The sequence below is a fragment of the Mesocricetus auratus genome, unplaced genomic scaffold (genome assembly GCF_017639785.1).
Source record: "Mesocricetus auratus isolate SY011 unplaced genomic scaffold, BCM_Maur_2.0 Super-Scaffold_100030, whole genome shotgun sequence".
Taxonomy (NCBI): domain Eukaryota; kingdom Metazoa; phylum Chordata; class Mammalia; order Rodentia; family Cricetidae; genus Mesocricetus; species Mesocricetus auratus.
In genome coordinates this window covers 14817270-14838140 of record NW_024429211.1, presented here as the reverse complement: position 1 = coordinate 14838140, position 20871 = coordinate 14817270, and the positions used below count along the sequence as shown (strand labels likewise).

Below are 20871 nucleotides of genomic sequence, written 5' to 3'. Positions count from 1 at the left end.
CAAGCCACACAAAGACACAACTAAGAAAGAGGACTATAGACCAATTTCCCTCATGAACATCGATGCAAAAATACTCAATAAAATACTCGCAAACCGGATTCAAGAACACATCAGAAAAATCATCCACCATGATCAAGTAGGCTTCATCCCAGGAATGCAGGGATGGTTCAACATTAGAAAATCTATCAATGTAATTCACCATATTAACAAACTGCGAAAGAAAAACCACACAATCATCTAACTAGATGCTGAAAAAGCCTTTGACAAAATCCAGCATGCCTTCATGATAAAGGTCTTAGAGATATCAGGGATAACAGGAACATGCCTGAATATAATAAAAGTAATATACAGTAAACCAACAGCTAACATCACCTAAATTGAGAGAAACTCAACGCAATTCCTCTAAAATCAGGAACAAGACAATGCTGACCACTCTCTGCATATCTCTTCAATATTGTACTTGAAGTTCTAGCTACAGCAATAAGACAACAAAAGGAAATCAAGGGGATACAAATAGGAAAAGAAGAAGTCAAGCTTTCACTATTTGCAAATGATATGATAGTTTATATAAGTGACACAAAAAACTCTGCAAGGGAACTCCTAGAGCTGATAAACACTTTCAGAAAACTGGCAGGTACAAGGTAAACTCAAAAAAATCAGTGGCCCCATTATATACAGATGATGAAGTGACTGAGAAAGAAATCAGAGAAACCTCACCCTTTAAAATAGCCATAAACAGCATCAAATATCTGGGGATAATGTTAACCAAGGAAGGGAACGACTTTTATATCAAGAACTTTTAGGCTCTAAAGAAAAAAATCAAAGAGGATACCAGAAAATGGAAAGATCTCCCATGCTCTTGGATTGGTAGGATCAACATAATAAAAATGGCAATCTTGCCAAAAGCAGTCTACAGATTCAATGCAATTCCTATCAAAATTCCAGCACAATTCTACACAGACCTGGAAAGAACATTAATCAACTTTATATGGAAAAACAAAAGGCCTGGGATAGCCAAAACAACTCTATAAAATAAAAGAACTTCAGGAGGCATCACCATACCTAACTTCAAGCTCTATTATACAGCTATAGTCCTGTAAACGGCTTGGTATTGGCACAAAATAGGCAGATAGACCAATGGAATCAAATAGAAAACCCTGTTTTTAACACACTCACCTATGAACACTTGATTTTTTGACAAAGAAGTTAAAACTATACAATGGAAAAAAGAAAGCAGCTTCAACAAATGGTGCTGGCATAACTGGGTACTGGTATGCAGAAGACTGCAGATAGATCCATGTTTATCACCTTGTACAAAACTTAAGTCCAAATGGATCAGAGATCTCAACATAAATCCAGCCACACTGAAACTTTTAGAAGAGAAAGTGGGAAATACTCTTCAACAAGTTCATACAGGAGACTACTTCCTGAACATATCAGCAGGAACACAGACACTGAGATTGACAATTAACAAATTGGACCTCATGAAACTAAAAAGCTTCTGTAAGGCAAAGGACACAGTCAACAAGACAAAATGGCAGTCCACAGAATGAGAAAAGATATTCACTAACCCCACATTTGACAGAGGGCTAATCTCCAAAATTGACAAAGAACTCAAGAAGCAAGTCTCCAAAACACCAAAGGATCCAGTTTAAAGTTGGGGTACAGAACTTAACAGAGAATTCTCAATAGAGAAGGCTAAAATGGCGAAGAGACACTTAAGAAATTGTTCAACATCCTTAGCCATCAGGGAAATTCAAATCAAAACAACTTTGAGATACCATCTTACTCCTGTCAGAATGGTTAAAAACAAAAACGCCGAAGATTATTTATGCTGGAGAGGATGTGGAGAAAGAGGAACACTCCCTCACTGCTGATGGGAGTGCCAACATGTACAGCCAATTTGGAAATCAGTACAGAGATTCCTCAGGAAAATGGTAATCAATCTACCACAAAACCCAGCAATTCCACTCTTAGGCATATATGCAAAAAAGGCAAATTCATACAACAAGGGGATCTGATCCACTATGTTCATAGCAGTATTATTTGTAATAGCCAGAACCTGTAAGCAACCTAGATGCCCCTCAACTGAACAGTGGATAGAGAAAATGTGGTACATTTACACAATGGAGTATTACTCAGCAGAAAAAACAATGGAATCTTGAAATTCAAAGGTAAATGGATAGCACTGGAAGAAACCATCCTGAGTGATGTAACTCTGTCACAAAAAGACAAACATGGTATGTACTCACTCATATATGGATTTTAGACATGGATCAGGAGAGTGCCAGTCTGCACTTCCACTGACAGAGTCTGGGAAACAGGAAAGAACCTAAAAGATATGCATGGTACCCAAGAGAAGAGAAATGAGGCAAGATCCTCTGAACAGACGGGGAACACGTCGAGGGGTGTGGGGGACGGGGATCTGAGAAATAGAGAGGGGTAGAAGAGGAAGAGAGAGTAGGTGATGGGGGAACAGGAAGGTTGAGTTGGGGAGTATGATAGGGGGAAGAGGGAATCATAGGTTAGAAGACAGATCAGGCATCATTGTGACCTCTAGTGATTTAAAGGGATGACACCAATTGGCAAGCTAAGCAATAGTGGAGAGACCACCGCGAATGCCCATTCCTGATAATGAACTTGATGTCTATAACCATCCTGGAGCCTTCATCCAGTGACTGATGGGCGCAGAGGTAAACACCCACAGTTAAACACTGAACTGAACACAAGTAACCCAGCGACATAGAGAGAGGAGCGATGAGCAAACTGGCAAAGAATGGGCTGGCAAAACCAGCAGAGAGAGCTGATCCAAACAGGAGAGAGCTCTTAGACCACAGACCGACAGCTGGGAGGCCAGCATGGGACTGATCCAGACTCCATGAATGTGAGAATCAGTGAGGAGGCCTGGGCAACCTATGGGGTCCTGAGCAGTGGATCAGTGTTTATCCCTCGAATACTAACAGACATCATGTGTCCATAACACAAAGAGGGATGCTTTCTCAGCCTGGACTCTTGGGGGAGTGCCTGAACCTTACCCTGAGTGAAATGACAGACTCTAGATATCCCCTATGTGGAAGGAATTGGCAATAGTGTGGGAGGATGGGGGGGGATGGTGGGGGGTTGCAGGAGGAGGGAAGGGAGAGGGAACTGGGATTGACATGTAAAACAAGCTATTTAAAATTAAAATAATAAAAAATTTAAAAAAATAAGATACTGGCAAATTGAATCCAAGAACACATCAGAAAAATCATCCAACATAATCAAGAAGACTTCATCCCAGGGATGCAGGAATGGTTCAACATATGATAATCCTTCAATGTAATCTACCATATAAACAATCTGATAAAGAAAAACTACATGATCATCTCACTAGACACTTAAAAAGCCTTTGACACAATCCAACAGCACTTCGTGATAAAGGTCTTGGAGAGATCAGGGATAACAAGAACATACATAAAAATAATAAAAGCAATATACAGCAAACTGACAGCCAACATCAAACTATTGAGCCTTGGGTAGTAGATCAATATTTATCCTGGGTATATAAATGGACTTTGGACTCCCATCCAACAGTGAGAGAGGCACTCTCACCCTGACCTCTTTGGGGAGGTCAGGCCCTGCCTTGGATGAAATGACAGACTATGGTCACCCCGATGGAGGGCTTCACCCTCCCTGGGGAAATGAGGCGATATTGGGGGGGTTGGTGGGAGGGCACGGGAGGAGGGGAGGGAAACGGAGAGGGACCTGGAATTTACATGTGAAGCAACCTTGTTCTTAATTTAAATTTAAATTAAAAAATACACATATAGAAAAAAACAAACTGAATGGAGAGAAACTCAAGGTGAGTCCTCAAAAATCAGGAACAAGACAAGGCTGTCCACTCTCTCCATATTTCTTCAATATTGTACTTGAAGATCTTGATAGAGCAATAAGACAACAAAAGGAGATCAAGGGGATATAAATTAGAAAGGAAGAAGTCAAACTTTCACTATTTGCAGATCATATTACAGCCTACGTAAGCAACCCAAAGAATTCTTCCAGGGAACATTTACAGCTGGTAATACCTTCATCCTACAAAATTAACTTAAAAAATCAGTAACCCCTTTAGAAATAAGTATGGAGATCCCTCAGAAAAAAAGGGAATAAGCCTACCACAAGACCCAGCAATTCCACTCTTAGGCATATATCGAAAAGATGCACATTCATACAACATGGACATCTGTTCCACTATGTTTATGGCAGCATTTTTTGTAATAGCCAGAACTTGGAAGCAACCTGGATGTCCCTCAACTGAAGAGTGTATAGAGAAAATGTGGTACATTTACAAAATGGAGTACTATTCTGCAGAAAAAAAAACAATGCAATCCTGAAATTTGCAGGTAAATGGATGGCACTAGAAGAAAGCAACCTGAGTGAGGTAACCCAATACAAAAAGAGAAACATGGTATGTACTCTCTCATACATGGATTTTTGACATAGATCTGGGAAGCACCAGCCTACAATCCCATGGCCAGAGAGTCTGGGAAATAGAACCTTCATTCAAAGGCTGATGGAGGCACAGGCAAACTCCACAGCTAAACACTGATCTGAACTCAAGGAATACAGGGAACAACGAGAGGGAGGACTGATGACCAAAGGGGTTAATACTGAGCTGGTTTAACCCCCAGAAACAGCTGATATGACAAGGTTTTCCTCGTGAATCCCAGACTGGTACCTGGGAATACAGCATGGGACTGATCAAGACCCCCTGAATGTGGGTGTCATTGAGAAGTCCTGGGTAATCTATTGAGCTTTGGGTAGTAGATCAGTATTTATCCCAGGTATACAAATGGACTTTGGGTGCCCATCCAACAATGAGAGATGCATTCTCACCCTGGTCTCTTGGGGGAGGGTTTAGGCCCTGCCCTGGATGAAATGACAGACTATGGACACCCCCATGGAGGGCCTTCCTGGGGAAATGAGGGGATATTGGGAGGGGGGTTGTTGGGAGTGTGTAGGAGAAGTGGAGGGAAAGGGATAGGAACCTGGAATTGATATGTGAGGCAATTTTGTTTCTAATTTAACTTTAAATTGAAAAATAAAAATAAAAAACACTGATAGCAGCTTGTATTAAAGAGGATGTTGAGTAATGGGAACACTTCTCCGTTGCTGGTGGGAGGATAAAATGGCGAAGAAACACTTAAGAAAGTGCTCAACATCCTTAGCCATCAGGGAAATGCAAATCAAAACAACTCTGAGATGCCATCTTACTCTTGTCAGAATGGCTAAAATCAAAAACACTAATGACAGTTTATGCTGGATGGGGAGAAAGGGGAACACTCCTCAATTGCTGGCGAGAATGCCAATTTCTGCAGCCACTTTGGAGACTGTAGGTGGTTCGGAGCCATCTCCAACCAGTTTAAGGCTGTAGACAGAAAGGACATTCCTGGGCATGTAGTAGCCTAAAAGCCAAAGCGCTGTGACATTACCTATCATGCCAACCAGGGAAAAGATGACTGTTAGAATATTCATGGTTTGGGACATGGTAAATCAGGTTAAGTTTGTAATGTTTTCACTTTCATTCACTGCTGTGTTTAGTCCTCCAGGCTGGGCTAGTTGGATCCATGCTTAGGAATTCTCCATTAATGTTTCTGACATGAAAAACAAGGCAAGAGTACATGCTGCATACTCTCTGGTTTTTAGGACTACACTGCTCTGTGGGAATAACTGACCCTGGTACATAAGGAGGGGAAAAGGCTTATAGAAGTTAAGTCATTTGTCATCCCTAGAATTTCTAGAAACTACTTTCAAATAAGGGTTTTTAATGAATTGGGCTATTTGCAAAACAATTCATTTACCCACACTGGGGTAGCTGATTGCTCCAGCAGGAAGAGACAGGGCTGTGAACACAACTTTCCATCTGTGCTGAGGCTCAGGTTCCTTGTCAGCTGAAGAGGAGTACTGAAGCCCCAGAATATACAATGCCTGTCCTCCATCACTGGGAAGGAGGCCTTGCAATGGGGAAAAATGGAATCAAGTATGAGATTCAAGAAGGGAGTGGGGCTGGTTACTAAGACCACTGTGATACTAGCCAGAGTGACTAGGCTAAAAAATCTGGGTCTCCACTTCACATTTTGCCAACTAGAAAACAAGTCCTTGAAGGACAGCAAGTGATCTTCTGTTGTCTATTGCTATATCAGAGGTATCTAGCTCTCTACAGAGAGCATGGTGGGCAGTTAAGAAATGTAGCCAATTGAAGAACTCAACCAATGGGATTATGCAGCTGTTAAATATTACATCATGAAAATTTCAGGCAAATGGATGTAACTAGAAAAACTCTCCCTGAGTGAGGTAATCTGGACCCAGGACAGCATTCATTCTGGTTACTCAAAGGTGAGACATTAGAGAAACCAAAAGACCTATGGGGTGTTGCAATAAGATGCCTACCTAGAGGCTCAGCTTTGTAGAACCTACAGTCATGTGACAGTAGACTCTGAATTGGTGAATATCTTAGATCAAACTGGCATGTGGCCATTTATGTGGGGAATTATCTCAACCATTAATTGATATATGAGGGCCTATCCCACTATAGGTGACACCATTCTATGAGCAGGTGATGCTGCCTTATATAAGAAGGCTGGCTTAAACAGGAGCCTGTGAGTGAGCCACAGAATTAGCCAGAAAGTCATTCCTCTATGCTTTTGTTCCTGGATTTCCTCAGTGATGGATTTGACCTGGAAGTGGATAGCAAACAAGCCTCTTCATCCACAAGTTGTTTTTGCTCAGTGATTTATCACAGCAATAGAAAAGTGGCTAGAACACAGTTTCTGTGTTGACTTTCTTTTTTAATTACTTTAATTTTAAATAGCTTGCTTCACATGTCAATCCCAGTTCCCTCTCCCTCCTCTCCTCCCACATCCCCCCACCATCTCCCCTAGCCTCCTACCCTATCCACACTTCCTTTCGAATAAGGGATATCCAGAGTCTTTAATTTTGTTCAGGGCAGGGTCCAGGCACTCCCATAAGACTCCAGGCTGAGAGAGGATCCCTCTTTGTGTTATGGACACATGAAGTTCGTTTGTATGCCAGGGATAAATACTGATCTACTACCCATGGCCCCATAGATTACCTAGGCCTCCTCACTGACTCTGACACTCAGAGGGTTTGGATCAGTTCCATGCTGGCCTCACAGATGTAGGTCTGAGGCAAGAGCTCCCTCTTGTCCAGATGAGCTGTCTCTGCTGGTTTTGCCAGCCCATTCTTTGCCAATTTGCTCATCTCTCCTTTCTCTCTGTCAGTGGGTTCCATGGATTCTGTTCAGTGTTTAATTATGGATGTTTGCCACTGCTTCCATCAGTCACTGGGTGAAGGTTCTATAATGGCACATAAGTTCATCATCAGGAATGGGCTATTTAAGGTAGTCTTTCCATTATTGCATAGCTTGCCAGTTGGTTTCATCCTTCTAGATCTCTAGAGGACTTACTGGTGCCAGGTCTCTCTTCAAACCTATGACTTCCTCTTTTATGGTATTTCTCATCCTGTTCTCCCCCTATCTTAACCCCCACTCAACCTTCCTGTTCCCCCATGACCTACTCTCTCCTCCTCTTCCCCCCCATCTCTTCTTCCCAGCTCCCATTGGCCCCCACCTCCCGATGTGTTCCCAATCTGTTCAGAAGATCTTGCCTCATTCCTCTTCCCTGTGGTACCATGCATATCTCTCTAAGGTTCTTTCCTGTTTCCCAGACTCTCTGTTAGTAGAATTGCAGACTGGCACTATCTTGATCCATGTCTAAAATCCATATATGAGTGAGTACATAACATGTTTTCTTTTTGTGACAGGGTTACCTAACTCAGGATGGTTTCTTCTAGTGCCATCCATTTACTTACAAATTTCTAGATTCCATTGTTTTTTTTTCTGCTGAGTAATACTCCAATGTGTAAATGTACCACATTTTCACTATCCTCTCTTCAGTTGAGGGGCATCTAGGTTGCTTCCAAGTTCTGGCTATTACATTTCCTGTTTCCTGTTACTTATGTCAGTGTCCAGAGCTTTACAGGGATATAGGGATCAGTTAATAGACTTGTATTAAGCTCATGAATAAATGAATCAGAAGCCTAATGGTAACTGAAATTTTATAAGAAATGCAGAGTAAACATTTTAAAATATATTTAGTATCAGAAACCACATGTAGAAAATGAAGGCTATGCCATTGTTCATTTTCATTAAGTATAAGGAAAAATTACTTATCCCAGAATAGAGGGCTTATATAGACATCTTTCCAAAGGCCAATAAAATATGGCCATAATCATCTCCAGGAGGAGTTCGATCCTAGACTTAGGGATAGTATTATGTGCTGAGTTGAAATGTGAAGACTGTTCAGGAGTAGAGTGTAAATTTGGGAAAAGGGTGGTTCTGCCAATGGGACTCAATAAAAGCTACTATATTGCATAAATATCTACAAAGAAACAGAAAGTTGTATTCTATGAGATATGTAATATAATCCTACATAGCACATCACACTGGTTATTGCATATAGAATGTGTTTTACTTTTTCAGTAATTTAAGTAAGAGAATTATGTGAGGGCAGATACTTTACTTACCTACTAATGATATTCAATGCTATATGGAAAACAATATATTTATTTACCAGAGAGAGAGTCGCACAAACCAGGAGTTAGAAGCGTGGCTGGCTTCCAGGAGAAAATGGAGGTTCCTTTTCCTTTCACTTCCTTTTACATCTACCTGTGTCAGTATATATGACCCCACCCTCATGGGCAGATAGCTTTGTGGGGTTCACTCCTACACTTACCTTTTCATTGATTAAGTGCTTTGTATTACAGACAGCAGATGCTCATGCAGAAGTCAGTTGGAAATAAAAATCACTCTACAAGAAAGTGAACACAGGCCTTCCAGACCCCACCCTAAGGCATACCCAGCATTAGGTGATCTTGGATCTCCCTGGGACCACCTCCCCACCCATCACCCAATCACCCACTAGCTCAATCTTCCAGGGGTCTGCTCCTGGTATCCAGAGGAGCCACCCACACAGGAAAGGCATCAGTCATTCAAGATCCCACACTCCCCAGCTTCAGACCCGCCCTCTAGCATCCCCAGCTTCAGCCTCATGAAAGAAGGAGACCAGCAGAGACAGAAAGACCCCACCTGCACTCACTGGAAGAAGAGATAGGAAGAAGACATGATAAGAATACACTAGCAATAGAAAGAACAACATGACTCCAACAGAATATAGAGACCCAATGCCAACAAACCTGAAAAGCACTACATAGATGTGGCAGAAGAGATAGACCTTAAAAATTATTTTATGAAGATGATAGAGAACCTCAAAGAGGAAATGAGGAAATCCCTTAAAAAATAGAAGAAAAAACAAAAAAATCCATGAAATGGGGGAAAAGATGAACCAAAAATTTCAAGAAATAAATCTCTTAAAGAATCTAAAGAGTACCAAGAAAAAACAACTGAACAAATGAAGGAAACAACTCAAACAGTTGAAGGATTGAAAGCTGAAATATAAACAATAAAGAAAACACAGATGCTGGAAATCGAAAAGCTGGGTAAACCATCAGGAACTACAGATGCAAGTATCACCAATAGAATACAAGAGACAGAAGAGAGAATCTCAGGTTTTGAAGACTCATTAGAGGATATAGAGTCATCAACCAAAGACAATCTCAAAACCAACAAATCCCTAACTCAAAATATCCAGAAAATATGGGACACCGTGAAGAAGCCAAACCTGAGAATAATAGGTATAGAAGAAGGTGAGGAAATACAGCTAAAAGGTACAGAAAACATATTCAACAAAATCATAGAATAAAACTTCCAAAACATAAAAAAATACAAGAATCTTACAGAACACCAAAAAATAATCAAAACTCCAAACCTAGAGAATAAAAAGAATATATTAAGAGCAGCTAAAGAAAAAGGCCAAGTAACATATAAAGGCAGACCTATCTGAATTACACCTGATTTCTCAAAGAAAATTAGGAAAGCCAGAAGATCCTGGACAGATGTCCTACAAATGCTAGGGAACAAGGATGCCAGCCCAGACTACTATATCCAGAAAGGCTTTCAATTACCATAGATGGAGAAAACAAAATATTCCATGACAAAGCCAGATTTAAACAATATGTATCCATGAATCCAGCTCTACAGAAAGTGCTAGAATGAAAACCTAGACCCAATGAATATAAATACACAAATACATAGGCAATAGATAATCCCACTTAACCAAACACCAAAAGAAAAAGGGAGGAGAACCAACACAAATAAGTCACTACCAATAAATCAAGCACAAACAAGAATCATCAGTTAATGGTCATTAATATTCCTCAATATCAACAGTCTCAACTTGCCTATAAAAACACACAGACTAGCAGAATGGATATGAAGAAAGAACCCATCCTTATGCTGCATACAAGAAACACATCTCAATGTCAAAGACAGACGTTACCTCAGAGTAAAGGGTTGGGAAAAGATTTTTCAATGAAACGGACACAAGAAAAAAGCTGGTGTAGCAATCCTAATATCTAACAAGTTAGACTTCAAATTAAAATCAATCAAAAGAGAAGAACAAGGACATTTCATATTCATCAAAGGAAAAGTCTCAATTTTGAACATCTGTGCTGCAAATACAAAAGCACACACATTCGTGAAAGCTCAAGTCGCACATAAAATCACACACACTAATGGTAGGAGACTTAAATACTTGGCACTCACTGCTAGACAGGACCTCCAGACAGAACCATAACAAAGAAGCAAAAGAATTAATAGAAGTTATGACCCAACTGGGTTTAACATACATCAATAGAACATTCCACCCAATCACTAAGGAATATAGCTTCTTCTTGGCACCACATGGGAACCTTCTCTAAAATTGACCACATGATAGGAACCTCCACAGATACAAAAAATTGGAATAACTCCCTGTACCTTACCAGACCACCATACATTAATATTAGAATTCAACAATAACACAAATCGCAGAAACCCTACAAACGCATGGAAATTGAACAAAGCACAACTGTGCCACTGGGTAAAGGAAGAAATAAAATAGAAATTGAAGACTTTCTGCAATTCAACGAGAATGAACACACAACATACCCAAACTTATGGGACACTCTGAAAGCAGTACTGAGAGGAAAGTTCATAGCACTAATTGCCCACATGAAGAAATTGGAAGAGTCACACTAGAGAATTACTAGCACAGCTGAATGCTCTAGAACAAAAAGAAGCATAGTCACCCAGGAGGAGTAGATGCCAGGAGTAGATGCCACAGCACTGCTGCACTTGGAGCATTGTCTTCTAGATGACATTCAAGACGATGGTCCACCTGAATCCTCCGCAGCTGTCTGAATATCAAATCTCACCCATCTTACACTTTCATTACTAGCATCTCTGAATAGAAACATTCTTGTTTGTTTGATTGATTGGTTAATGTGATGAAATGCCTACTGCCAACCTTGTAAAATGCAGCGTTCAGCATGCATACATGCTTTTCCACCCCTTCGTAAAATTTGTTTATGCTCACACTTTCATGGTGTAAATGTTCAGATCCTATCATTCCTTCTATGATTCGCCTTTATATTCTTCAAATTACAGGCACCTTGGGTTCTCTTCCAGTTTTTAAAACTGTCCTTTTATTTAGAGTACATTAGGAACATATCCTTTGGACACCATGGGAAGAATGCTGTGCTTTGAGTGTGGCTAACTGCATCCTGCCCAGCATGTAGTGGGCACTTGTTCACCTGGTACAACAGCTAAGAGGGATTATGTGTAGCAGGTCCTTAGGGAACTGCATGTATGCTCTCAAGTAATTGGTTCTCAAGTGACCTCTAGGGATTTGTGAACATGGTTTTAAAAGGAACAAGCCTGGCTGTACTCAGATCTTATTATTTCCTGTACAGAGACAGGATCCTCCCTCTGCATGTATTCTAACAGCCAACTTTGGTCCTGCCCAGAAGCCTGCAACACATGAAAATTTCAAATTACTGCTATTTAAATTGAGGTCTATACTATAGATACTGTTGTCTCACCAACATCAAATTCCCTTTCTGATCATGTATTACATCAATGTGGTGGGCCACTATTACTGTAGGGTAGGATCACACTTTCACTTTCAGCTCCATGAAGAGAAGGCTGGTGATTTCCATTCCTGTTTTGTGGTAACTCTTCAATGACTGCAATTTGAACCACTTTTTCTCTTCTTGTAGTTTGTCACATGTATCATACAAAGGTTTGAGGAAGTAATAAAATGTTGAAACCTGTTTGACAGAACCTCAGTTCAAAGGAGCAATGCATGTGCATAGTCTTCCTTCTGAAAACTGGAAGCAACCTAGATTCACCTCAGCTGAAGAATGAATAAAGAAAATGTGGTATATTTATACAATGGAGTACTATTCAGCAGTAAAAAAAACACTGACATCTTGAAATTGGCAGGCAAATGGATGGAACTAGAAGAAACCATTCTGAGTAAGGTAACCCAGACACAGTAACAAAAGCATGGTATGTACTCACTCCCAAGTGGATATCAGACATAGAGCAAAGGATAACCAGCCCATAGTCCACAAATCCAGAGAAGCTAGGAAACAAGCAGGACCCTAAGAGAGGCATACATGGACCCCCTGAGAAGGGAAAAGTGACAAGATCTACTGAGTAAATTGGGAGCATGGGGGTGGGGGAAGGAGGGAAAAAAGGAAGAGAGAATGGAATGGGGAGGAGAACATGGGGGATCGGGAAGGTCAAGTTGGAGGAACAGAGGAGAGCAAGGAAAGAGATACCTTAATAGAGGGAGCCATTATGGGTTTGATGAGAAACCTGGCACTAGGGAAATCTTACAGGGAATCCACAAGGATGACCCCATCTAAGAATCTGAGCAATAGTGGAGAAATTGCTTTAAATGCCCTTCCCCTATAATGATACTGATGGCTACCTTACATGCCACCATAGAGCCTTCATCCATTGGCTGATGGAAGCAGAAACAGATTCACAGCCAAGCACTGTGCCGGACTCCTGGAATCCAGTTGTAGAGAGGGAGGAGTGGTAAGCAAAGGGATTAGAAGCTTGATGGGGAAACCCATAGAAACAGCTGACCTGAACAAGTGGGAGCTCATGGATCCCAGATGAGATCTGGGGAACCAGAATAAGACTGAATGAACCAGGTCCCCTGAATGTGGGTATCAGTTAGGAGGCCTGGGCATTATATGGGGCCTCTGAAAGTGCAACTGGTATTTATCCCTAGTGCACAAATGGGCTTTAGGAGTCCATTCCCCATAGAGGGATACTCTCTCAGTCTAGATACACAGGGCAGGGCCTAGGTCCTGCCCTAAATGATGTGACAGATTTGATGATCTTCCATGGGAGGCCTCAACCTCCCTGAGGAGTGGATGGGGGGTTTTATGGGGGATGGTGGAGTTAATGGGAGCATGAGTGGGAAAGGGAACTAAGATTGGTATATAAAATAAGATTGTGTTTAATTTAAAACTGATAAACAAAATGAGATAACAGAGCATATCTACTAAATTGATTGCAAAAGCACTGATGGCACCACGCACTGGAGAGAAGAGGCAGCTAGAGTGCTCACACATGGTGAGTGGATCAAAAATCTATAAATACTCATAAGGTCAGGTACAAAGTAAAGGGTTTTCGCTGGAAATATTAGCCACACACCTTAGAATTCATCAAATTTATTAAAAACCTACTCCCATGTAGTTGTCTACACAAGTACCTAGAGCTAAAGATCATTGGCAGAGCCTTACCTAGAGCCTTACCTGGCATGTATAAGGCCCTGGGATCAATCGTTGGTACCTCAGAAGCATTATTTTCAAAGGTACCAGCTCTTAATTCCTTTGCCACATCTCGAAGAGGCCAAAAGTATCTTTATAGGTAAGTGGATAAGTAAGCAATGGAAGATCTATGTAAAGGAAACTTTATTATCAATAATAAATGAACTCACTATGGGAAGCCATGCATGCAAGAAGCCTAAACAACAACTGAATGAGGTTGGTCTACTAGAGCCTGGATTCTTTCAATGAAACAAAGGGCTAGGAGACGAAACTGTATAGCAGTGGTTCACAACTTGTGAGTTGAACTCCTTTGGGTGCTGCATACCAGATATCCTCCATATCAGATATTTAAGTTATCATTTGTAATGGTAGCAAGATTACAGTTATGAAGTAGCAACAAAACAATTTTATGGTTGGGGTCACCACAACATGAGGAACTCTATTAAAAGTTACAGCATTAAGAAGGTTGAGAACTATTGCTCTACAGTGACGAGAATAAAAATGTTGGTGTTAGCAAAGAGACATGGTAGGAAATGAGAGGCTACCAGATGGCTTTAGAGTATCAATGCTAACATGCATGTGAGTCTGTGAACAAATGAATGTTTCTGCTTTTGTCAAAGTCCATTGAACTGGATTTGGGTCACCCAAGCCCTGTGGTGGCTTCTCAGGTACTGCTGCCTCCTTCCTCCTGTCTCTCTCCCTGTGAGAATTAGGGTTTCCCAGCCCTTTCCCCACCAGTGACTGTCTATTCATAACATGTGGCTGAGAGTTCCAGGATCCCCACCATTGTAACACATAACTATCTCATAAAACCTTGATATATTTTTTCAGTTTGCACTATGCAGTTATTAGGATTCTATTTTTGTCAATTTTAAGATTCTATTTTTAAGTCTTTATTTATTTTGTGTCCCAACCCTTGTTTGCCCTCACTCTTCTCCTTCCAGCCCCTTCCTTCACCTACCTTGTCCCCATCCACTCCTCCTCCCTTTCTTGTCAGGAAAGCTCAAGTCTCCCATGAGTATCAACTAAAACTTTGTCCTATCAAGTTGCAGTAAGACTAAGTACCTCCCTTTATATTAAGGCTGGGCAAGACAACTGAGTATGAGGAATAGAATCCTCAAAACCTGCTCCCACTGTTAGAAGTCCCACAAGAACATCAACCTACATATCTGTCAAATATACTTAGAGGGCCTTTGTCAGTCCTGTTTAGGCTCCATGGTAGTCTCTTCAGTCTCAGTGAGATCCTATGAGCCCAGGTTACTTGACTGTGGATTTTCTGTGATATCCTGGCCCCTCTGATTCCTACAATCCTTCCTACGTCTGTTTAGCATGATTCCCTGAGCTCAGCCTAATGTTTGGGTGTGGGTCTTTGCATCTGTTTTCATAAGTTGTTAGATGAAGGCTCTTTGATGACAATTGGCCAATCACCAATCTTTGAGTATAGCTGAACTGATATCACTAGGAATCATTACACTGACATTTTTCCAATTGTGTTTGGTTCTATACTAGGTCTGAGTCTGTTGACAATCCAGCTCCTGGGTCCTGGTGCTCCAGATAGTATCAGGGATGAGCTGACATATACCCAAAGGTTGCTTTAACATACCACAAAGGAACTTGCAGAACTATGTAACAGTTTTATTCATAATAACCAGAACTGGAAACAACCTAGATGTACTTCAGCCAAAAATGGATAAAGAAAATATGGTACATTGACACAATGGAGCTGTACTCAGATGTTAAAAGCAGTAACGTCATGAAATTTGCCACCAAATGGATGGAACTTGAAAAAGTGAGTTAACCAGGATGCAGAAAGGCAAACACGGTATGTACTCGTTTATAGGTGGATATTAGCTGTAAAATAGAGCCATGCTACAATCCACAGACCCTAAAGAAGAATGGAGTGGCATACATGAATATCACTGAAGGGAAAATGGAATAGATGTCATGGATAGATGGTGGAGAGGTATACATGGATGGGCAGGCATGGGAACAGGAGGGATCAGTTTGGAGAAGATGGAGGGAGAGAGTACTGGGAAAGACAACTGGAAACAGGGCATCTCTGCAATGAGTGGTAGGATTGAGACCCCAACCCAGACACATAATCTCTGACCTACAATTTTACCTGCCTACAAGATATGCTGGGACAAAGGTGGCACAGAAATTCTTTGAGTGGCCACCCAATAACTGGTCCAGTTTGAGACTTATACTGTGAGAAGAATCCAACTGCTGACACTTCCTGGAGTGCCAGGAACCAGAAGCTAGAAATCCTAGTGACCTGGGATAGAATCAAACATGACATGCAAAAAAAGAAAAAAAGTCAATGAAATTATTTCTAATGCTATTCTGCTGATGGGGAATGTTCTGTATATATGTTTGTGTTATTGGTAGATTAATAAAAAACTGATTGGCCAGGCAGGATTATAGGTAGAACTAGGATATTAGGAAGATTCTGGGAAGTGTAGGCAGAGAGGAATTGTCATGTGATCCCAGGAAGTGACATAGCTGGGCAGAATCAGAATAAAGCAGAGACAAACAAGAAATTGTACTCTTCTCTGCAGAGAGGTAGCAGGCATGGGACTGACCTAGACCCTCTGAAAATCTGTTACAGTTGTGTAGCTTGGTCTTCTTGTGGTAGTCCTTATAGAGGGAGCAGGGGCTGTCTTTGACTTTGCTGTCTGCTTTTGGGACCCTTTTCTCATCCTGAGTTGCCTCATCTAGTCTTAATAGGCGAGGAGGTGCTTAGTCTTACTGCAACATTATATGCCATGGCTTGTTGATATCCATGGGAGGGTGGATGTGGGAAGAGGGGTTGTGGGTGGGGACTGGGAAGAGAAGAGGGAAGGAATGAAAGAAAATTTTTAAAAGAATAATAATTTTAAAAGTTGCTATGAACATAGTTGAACAAGTGGTACTTAGATATAACTGAGCCTTATTTGAGTATACGCCCAAAAGTGGTATAGCTGAATCCTGAGACAGATCAATTCCCAACTTTCTGAGAAACAACCACATTGATTCCCAAAGTGACGGTATAAGCTTGCACTCTCACCAGCACTGGAGGAGTGTTCCCCTTGCTTTATGTATATGTGACTGTATGCTACAGTGCATATTACTGCCTGCAGAGACCAGAATATTAGTGAATTCCCGGAAGATAGAAAGTTACATGTGATTGAAAGCTGTCTCACAGTCATTCTAGGAATGAGACTGAGAATCTGCAAACACCCGCAAGAGCGGCTACTGTGTCTAATTATCGTTTGATCTCTACAACCTCATATTCTTCTCATTTTAAAAAAAATAAATGGGAATAATATACACATCTGATGCAAGGGAAAATGCTTAGGAAGGCAATGGGAAGCCACATAGTTTTAAAAAGAACCCTATATTTTGATTGGGTTTGCAATCAGTCATCTTCCTTCAAACAAAGTATGCAGATTGCTCTCTCTTATGTGAAATTATCCAATGTAATATTTAAAATTAATATAGTATGCTGGAAAGCATAATTGAGATCCACATAAATCATGCAAACACAAATAAATACTTAGAGTTCCTTACCAGATGTGACAAAAATTATCATAGCAGGAAGAGTCTAGTTATCATTATTCAAACTTGCCATGAGGTACTTGAATACCCAAGATAATAGGACAAAGGAGGGGGAAAGAAGAGGAAGGACATGTCCCTGGGATGCTAACCAAGGCTTAGAGATGGAGTTATGGGATGACAGTCTACTTTGAGTGTGCTCAGATGTTGGACTTTTAAATATACATTGAAATTTTAAAGCATTGGAAGTTTTAAAGAGTATGGGACGTTTAACGTGGAATTATGTTTTATGCTATGACGTTACTATAATATTTTGAGGACAAAGAGGGATGGGGTGTGTCAAATTGGCAAGGGATGGAGCATCCTGGTGAGCTTCAGTTGTCAGATTGACACATCCTAGAGTTGTATTAGAAGAGAAGCATCCTTCAGGGAAATTACTTAGATTAGATAGGGTTATAATCCTGTCTATAGGGGGATGACCCAGTCCTCTGTGACTGTCATGATCCCTAATCTGGTATTCCTCAGCTGAATGAGAAAGCTAGGAAGGCATGCAGAGTGACTAATACAGGGAATGAACCAGGATTCAGTGTTCTCTGTGGTCACTACTCCAGGTCCTGCTTGAATTGTTGACATGACACCCTCGATGGTGTCCTGTGACATAGAAGTGTGAACTGGATAAAGCTTTTCTCTTAATCCATTGCTTTTTATCAGAGTGTTTTACCAAGACACAGAAAAATAAACTAGGATATTTTCCAAAGGATTTATTTAGGAAATTCATTAATTTGTAGAAGCATTTCAATACCAACTGTAATTCAAGGAGACCAAGACATGGTGCATCCTATTCAGTTCAAATATAACGATACAGCTGCTAATACGAGATAGAAATACTTTCACTTCATACACATTGCAAGATGAAATGCTGTTAACATTCACAATCCCATGAAGAGGAACCAGTAGATCCCATAGGACAAACCAAAAAGCAGGAAGACCAGCACTGTGAGGGCAGCGGTCACATGCAGCCTGGTCAAAGGCTGTGAAAACAGACATTGGCATGGAACCAAAATGTAAGAGTCATTTACTCAGTTAGAATTTAGTGACAAAAGAAATGCATATCTTTCCTTCAGCCTCCTGTTAAAGACGGGATTTGTCAATAGTAGGAGTAGCCATGGATCCTAGAGTTAGGATAAGGTTAACATTACAAGGAGTTGGTAGATCCCTGAGTACAACAGTCAGGGATATTACAGTCAGTATTTGTTTAGCAAGCCCCATCTCACTCAAGTTCCACAACACTGATTATTTACTCAACCGATTTAAGGTCAGGTGAATAAGTTACAAGATTATGGAAAGAATCCACACTAATAAAGATAAAGTGATCTCCAGAAGCAACTTCTGTCTGATCACAGCTGCTCCTAGCTGCTGCACTAGACTGTTTCTAGCTCTCCAGACTTTCCGGAAGAAGCCCTCTCTGCACTTTCCTCCTCCTCGGGAGTGTCCTGCAGGGCTCTCTGCAGAAACACCTTCAGAGTCTGACATTGGAACCTGCAGTGCCTAATGGAACCAACCAGGAAGTAAATGATGGGGTTGGCACAGCTGTTAACACAGGATAAGAATGCTGAGATTTCAAAAAGACTACAAGGGAAAAAACTGTAAATATCATCATTCCAATCTAAGAAAAACCAGTAGATCCCATAGGACAAACCAAAGAGCAGGAAGACCAGCACTGTGAGGGCAATGGTCACATACAGCCTGGTCACAGGAATCCTGTGTGAGCCACAGAAGACCCTGATCATCAGGGCCAGGCTGGACCCTGAGAGGACCACAAATAAAACAATTAACCAAGCAAAAGTGATGTGATCTAATTTCTTACACCAACCATGAGCAAAACCATTAAACAAGTTGCCACATGCCTCCCCTTGCAGGATGCTCAATATTAGAGACAATGTCCAGAGGAGAGCACACATGGCAGTGGATGTGTGTCTTGGCCTTCGACAGCGGTACCATATGGGCAACAGAGCAGACAGGCAGCGCTCAGTGCTAATGGCACTGAGCATGCTCAGACCTGCAAGATAGGCAAAGTTAAGCAGGACATTGAAAAACCTAGAGATGGAGATGGGGTGGAATATGCTAATGATAACCTGAATGGAATGTCCAATGTTAACGCAGAGGAAGAGGAAGTCGGCCCCAGCCAGGTTGAGGATGTAGACGGAGAAGGCGTTCCTGCGCAAGCCCAGGAGCCACAGCACTACGGCATTTCCTGCCACACCAATCAGGGCAACAATGATGATAAGAAAATTCAGGGTAAATTTCGTAGGGTTACAGGATGTGGTTAGAATGTAGTCACTTCCATTTAATGCTGTGATGTCAATCCGCCAGGTTGGGTCAGTTGAACCCATGCTTAAGAGTTCTCCACTAGTGGTTCTGAAAAGAACACAAAGATATGAGCACATGCAGTGTAAGTTCTAATTAGGACCACATTGCTATATGGAGATTATTGACGCCAAATCATAAGCAGGTAAATTAAGCAATTTATCAAACCTGAAATTTCTTTTAAATCTAACTCATATTGACTCAGTCTATATGCAAACCATGTCTTTTACTGTAGTAGAGGATCCAAAGTAGTCATTCAGCAGCGGAGATTAAATGAGAAGGAAACTGAATTCAGAACACAATTTTCTGTCATGGGACTGAGGTACAGGGATATAGAATCTTTTTTTCATGAAACTGCAATAATTTTTTTTTCAATTTTTTATTTTAAATAGCTTGTTTTACATGTCAATCCCAGTTCCCTCCCCTCCTCCCGCACTCCCCTTTCCCCCCACCCTCCCACCCTATTGCCAAATCCTTCCACATAGGGGATATCAGAGTCTGTCATTTTACTCTGGGTAGGGTCCAGGCACTCCCCTAAGAGTCCAGGCTGAGAGAGCATCCCTCTTTGTGCTATAGACACACGAAGACTGTTTGTATATCAGGGATAAACACTGATCCACAGCTCAGGGCCCCATAGGTTGCCCAAGTCTTCTCGCTGACACTCACATTTGGGGGGGTCCAGATCAGTCCCATGCTGGCCTCCCCACTGTCAGTCTGGGATCCAAGAGCTCTCCCCTGTTCAGATCAGCTGTCTCTGCTGGTTTTGCCAGCCCATTCTTTGCCAATTTGCTCATCACTCCTCTCTCTCTGTCACTGGGTTCCTTGGGTTCAGTTCAGTGATTAATTGTGTGTTTGCCTCTGCTTCCATCAGTCACAGGATGAAGGCTCCAGGATTGTTATAGACATCAAGTTCATTATCAGGAATGGGCTTTCGAGGTGGTCTCTCCACTATTGCTTAGGTTGCCAATTGGTATTATCCCTTTAGATCATTCGAGGTCACTCTGGTGCCTGATCTGTATTCGATCCTATGATTCCCTCTTCCCCCTATTCTGAAGAGAGTTGGTCATGGGGGAAAAGGAAGTTGAGGGGGTGGGGGTAGAATAGGGAAAAAAGGAAAAAAATGGATATAGAATCTTTAGCATGACTATTGGCCACCCCGAGTCATTGTGAGGGAGCTATCAAGAAGGA

General features: G+C 41.3%; 1 protein-coding gene across 1 annotated transcript; it reads right to left on the bottom strand.

The window, feature by feature from the left end:
• Positions 1-18737: 18737 nt before the first annotated feature.
• Positions 18738-19709, bottom strand: LOC101825866 (mas-related G-protein coupled receptor member X2-like). The gene has a single exon (XM_005083208.3). It carries the CDS (start codon positions 19707-19709, stop codon positions 18738-18740), a length of 972 nt encoding a protein of 323 aa, XP_005083265.3.
• Positions 19710-20871: the final 1162 nt, after the last annotated feature.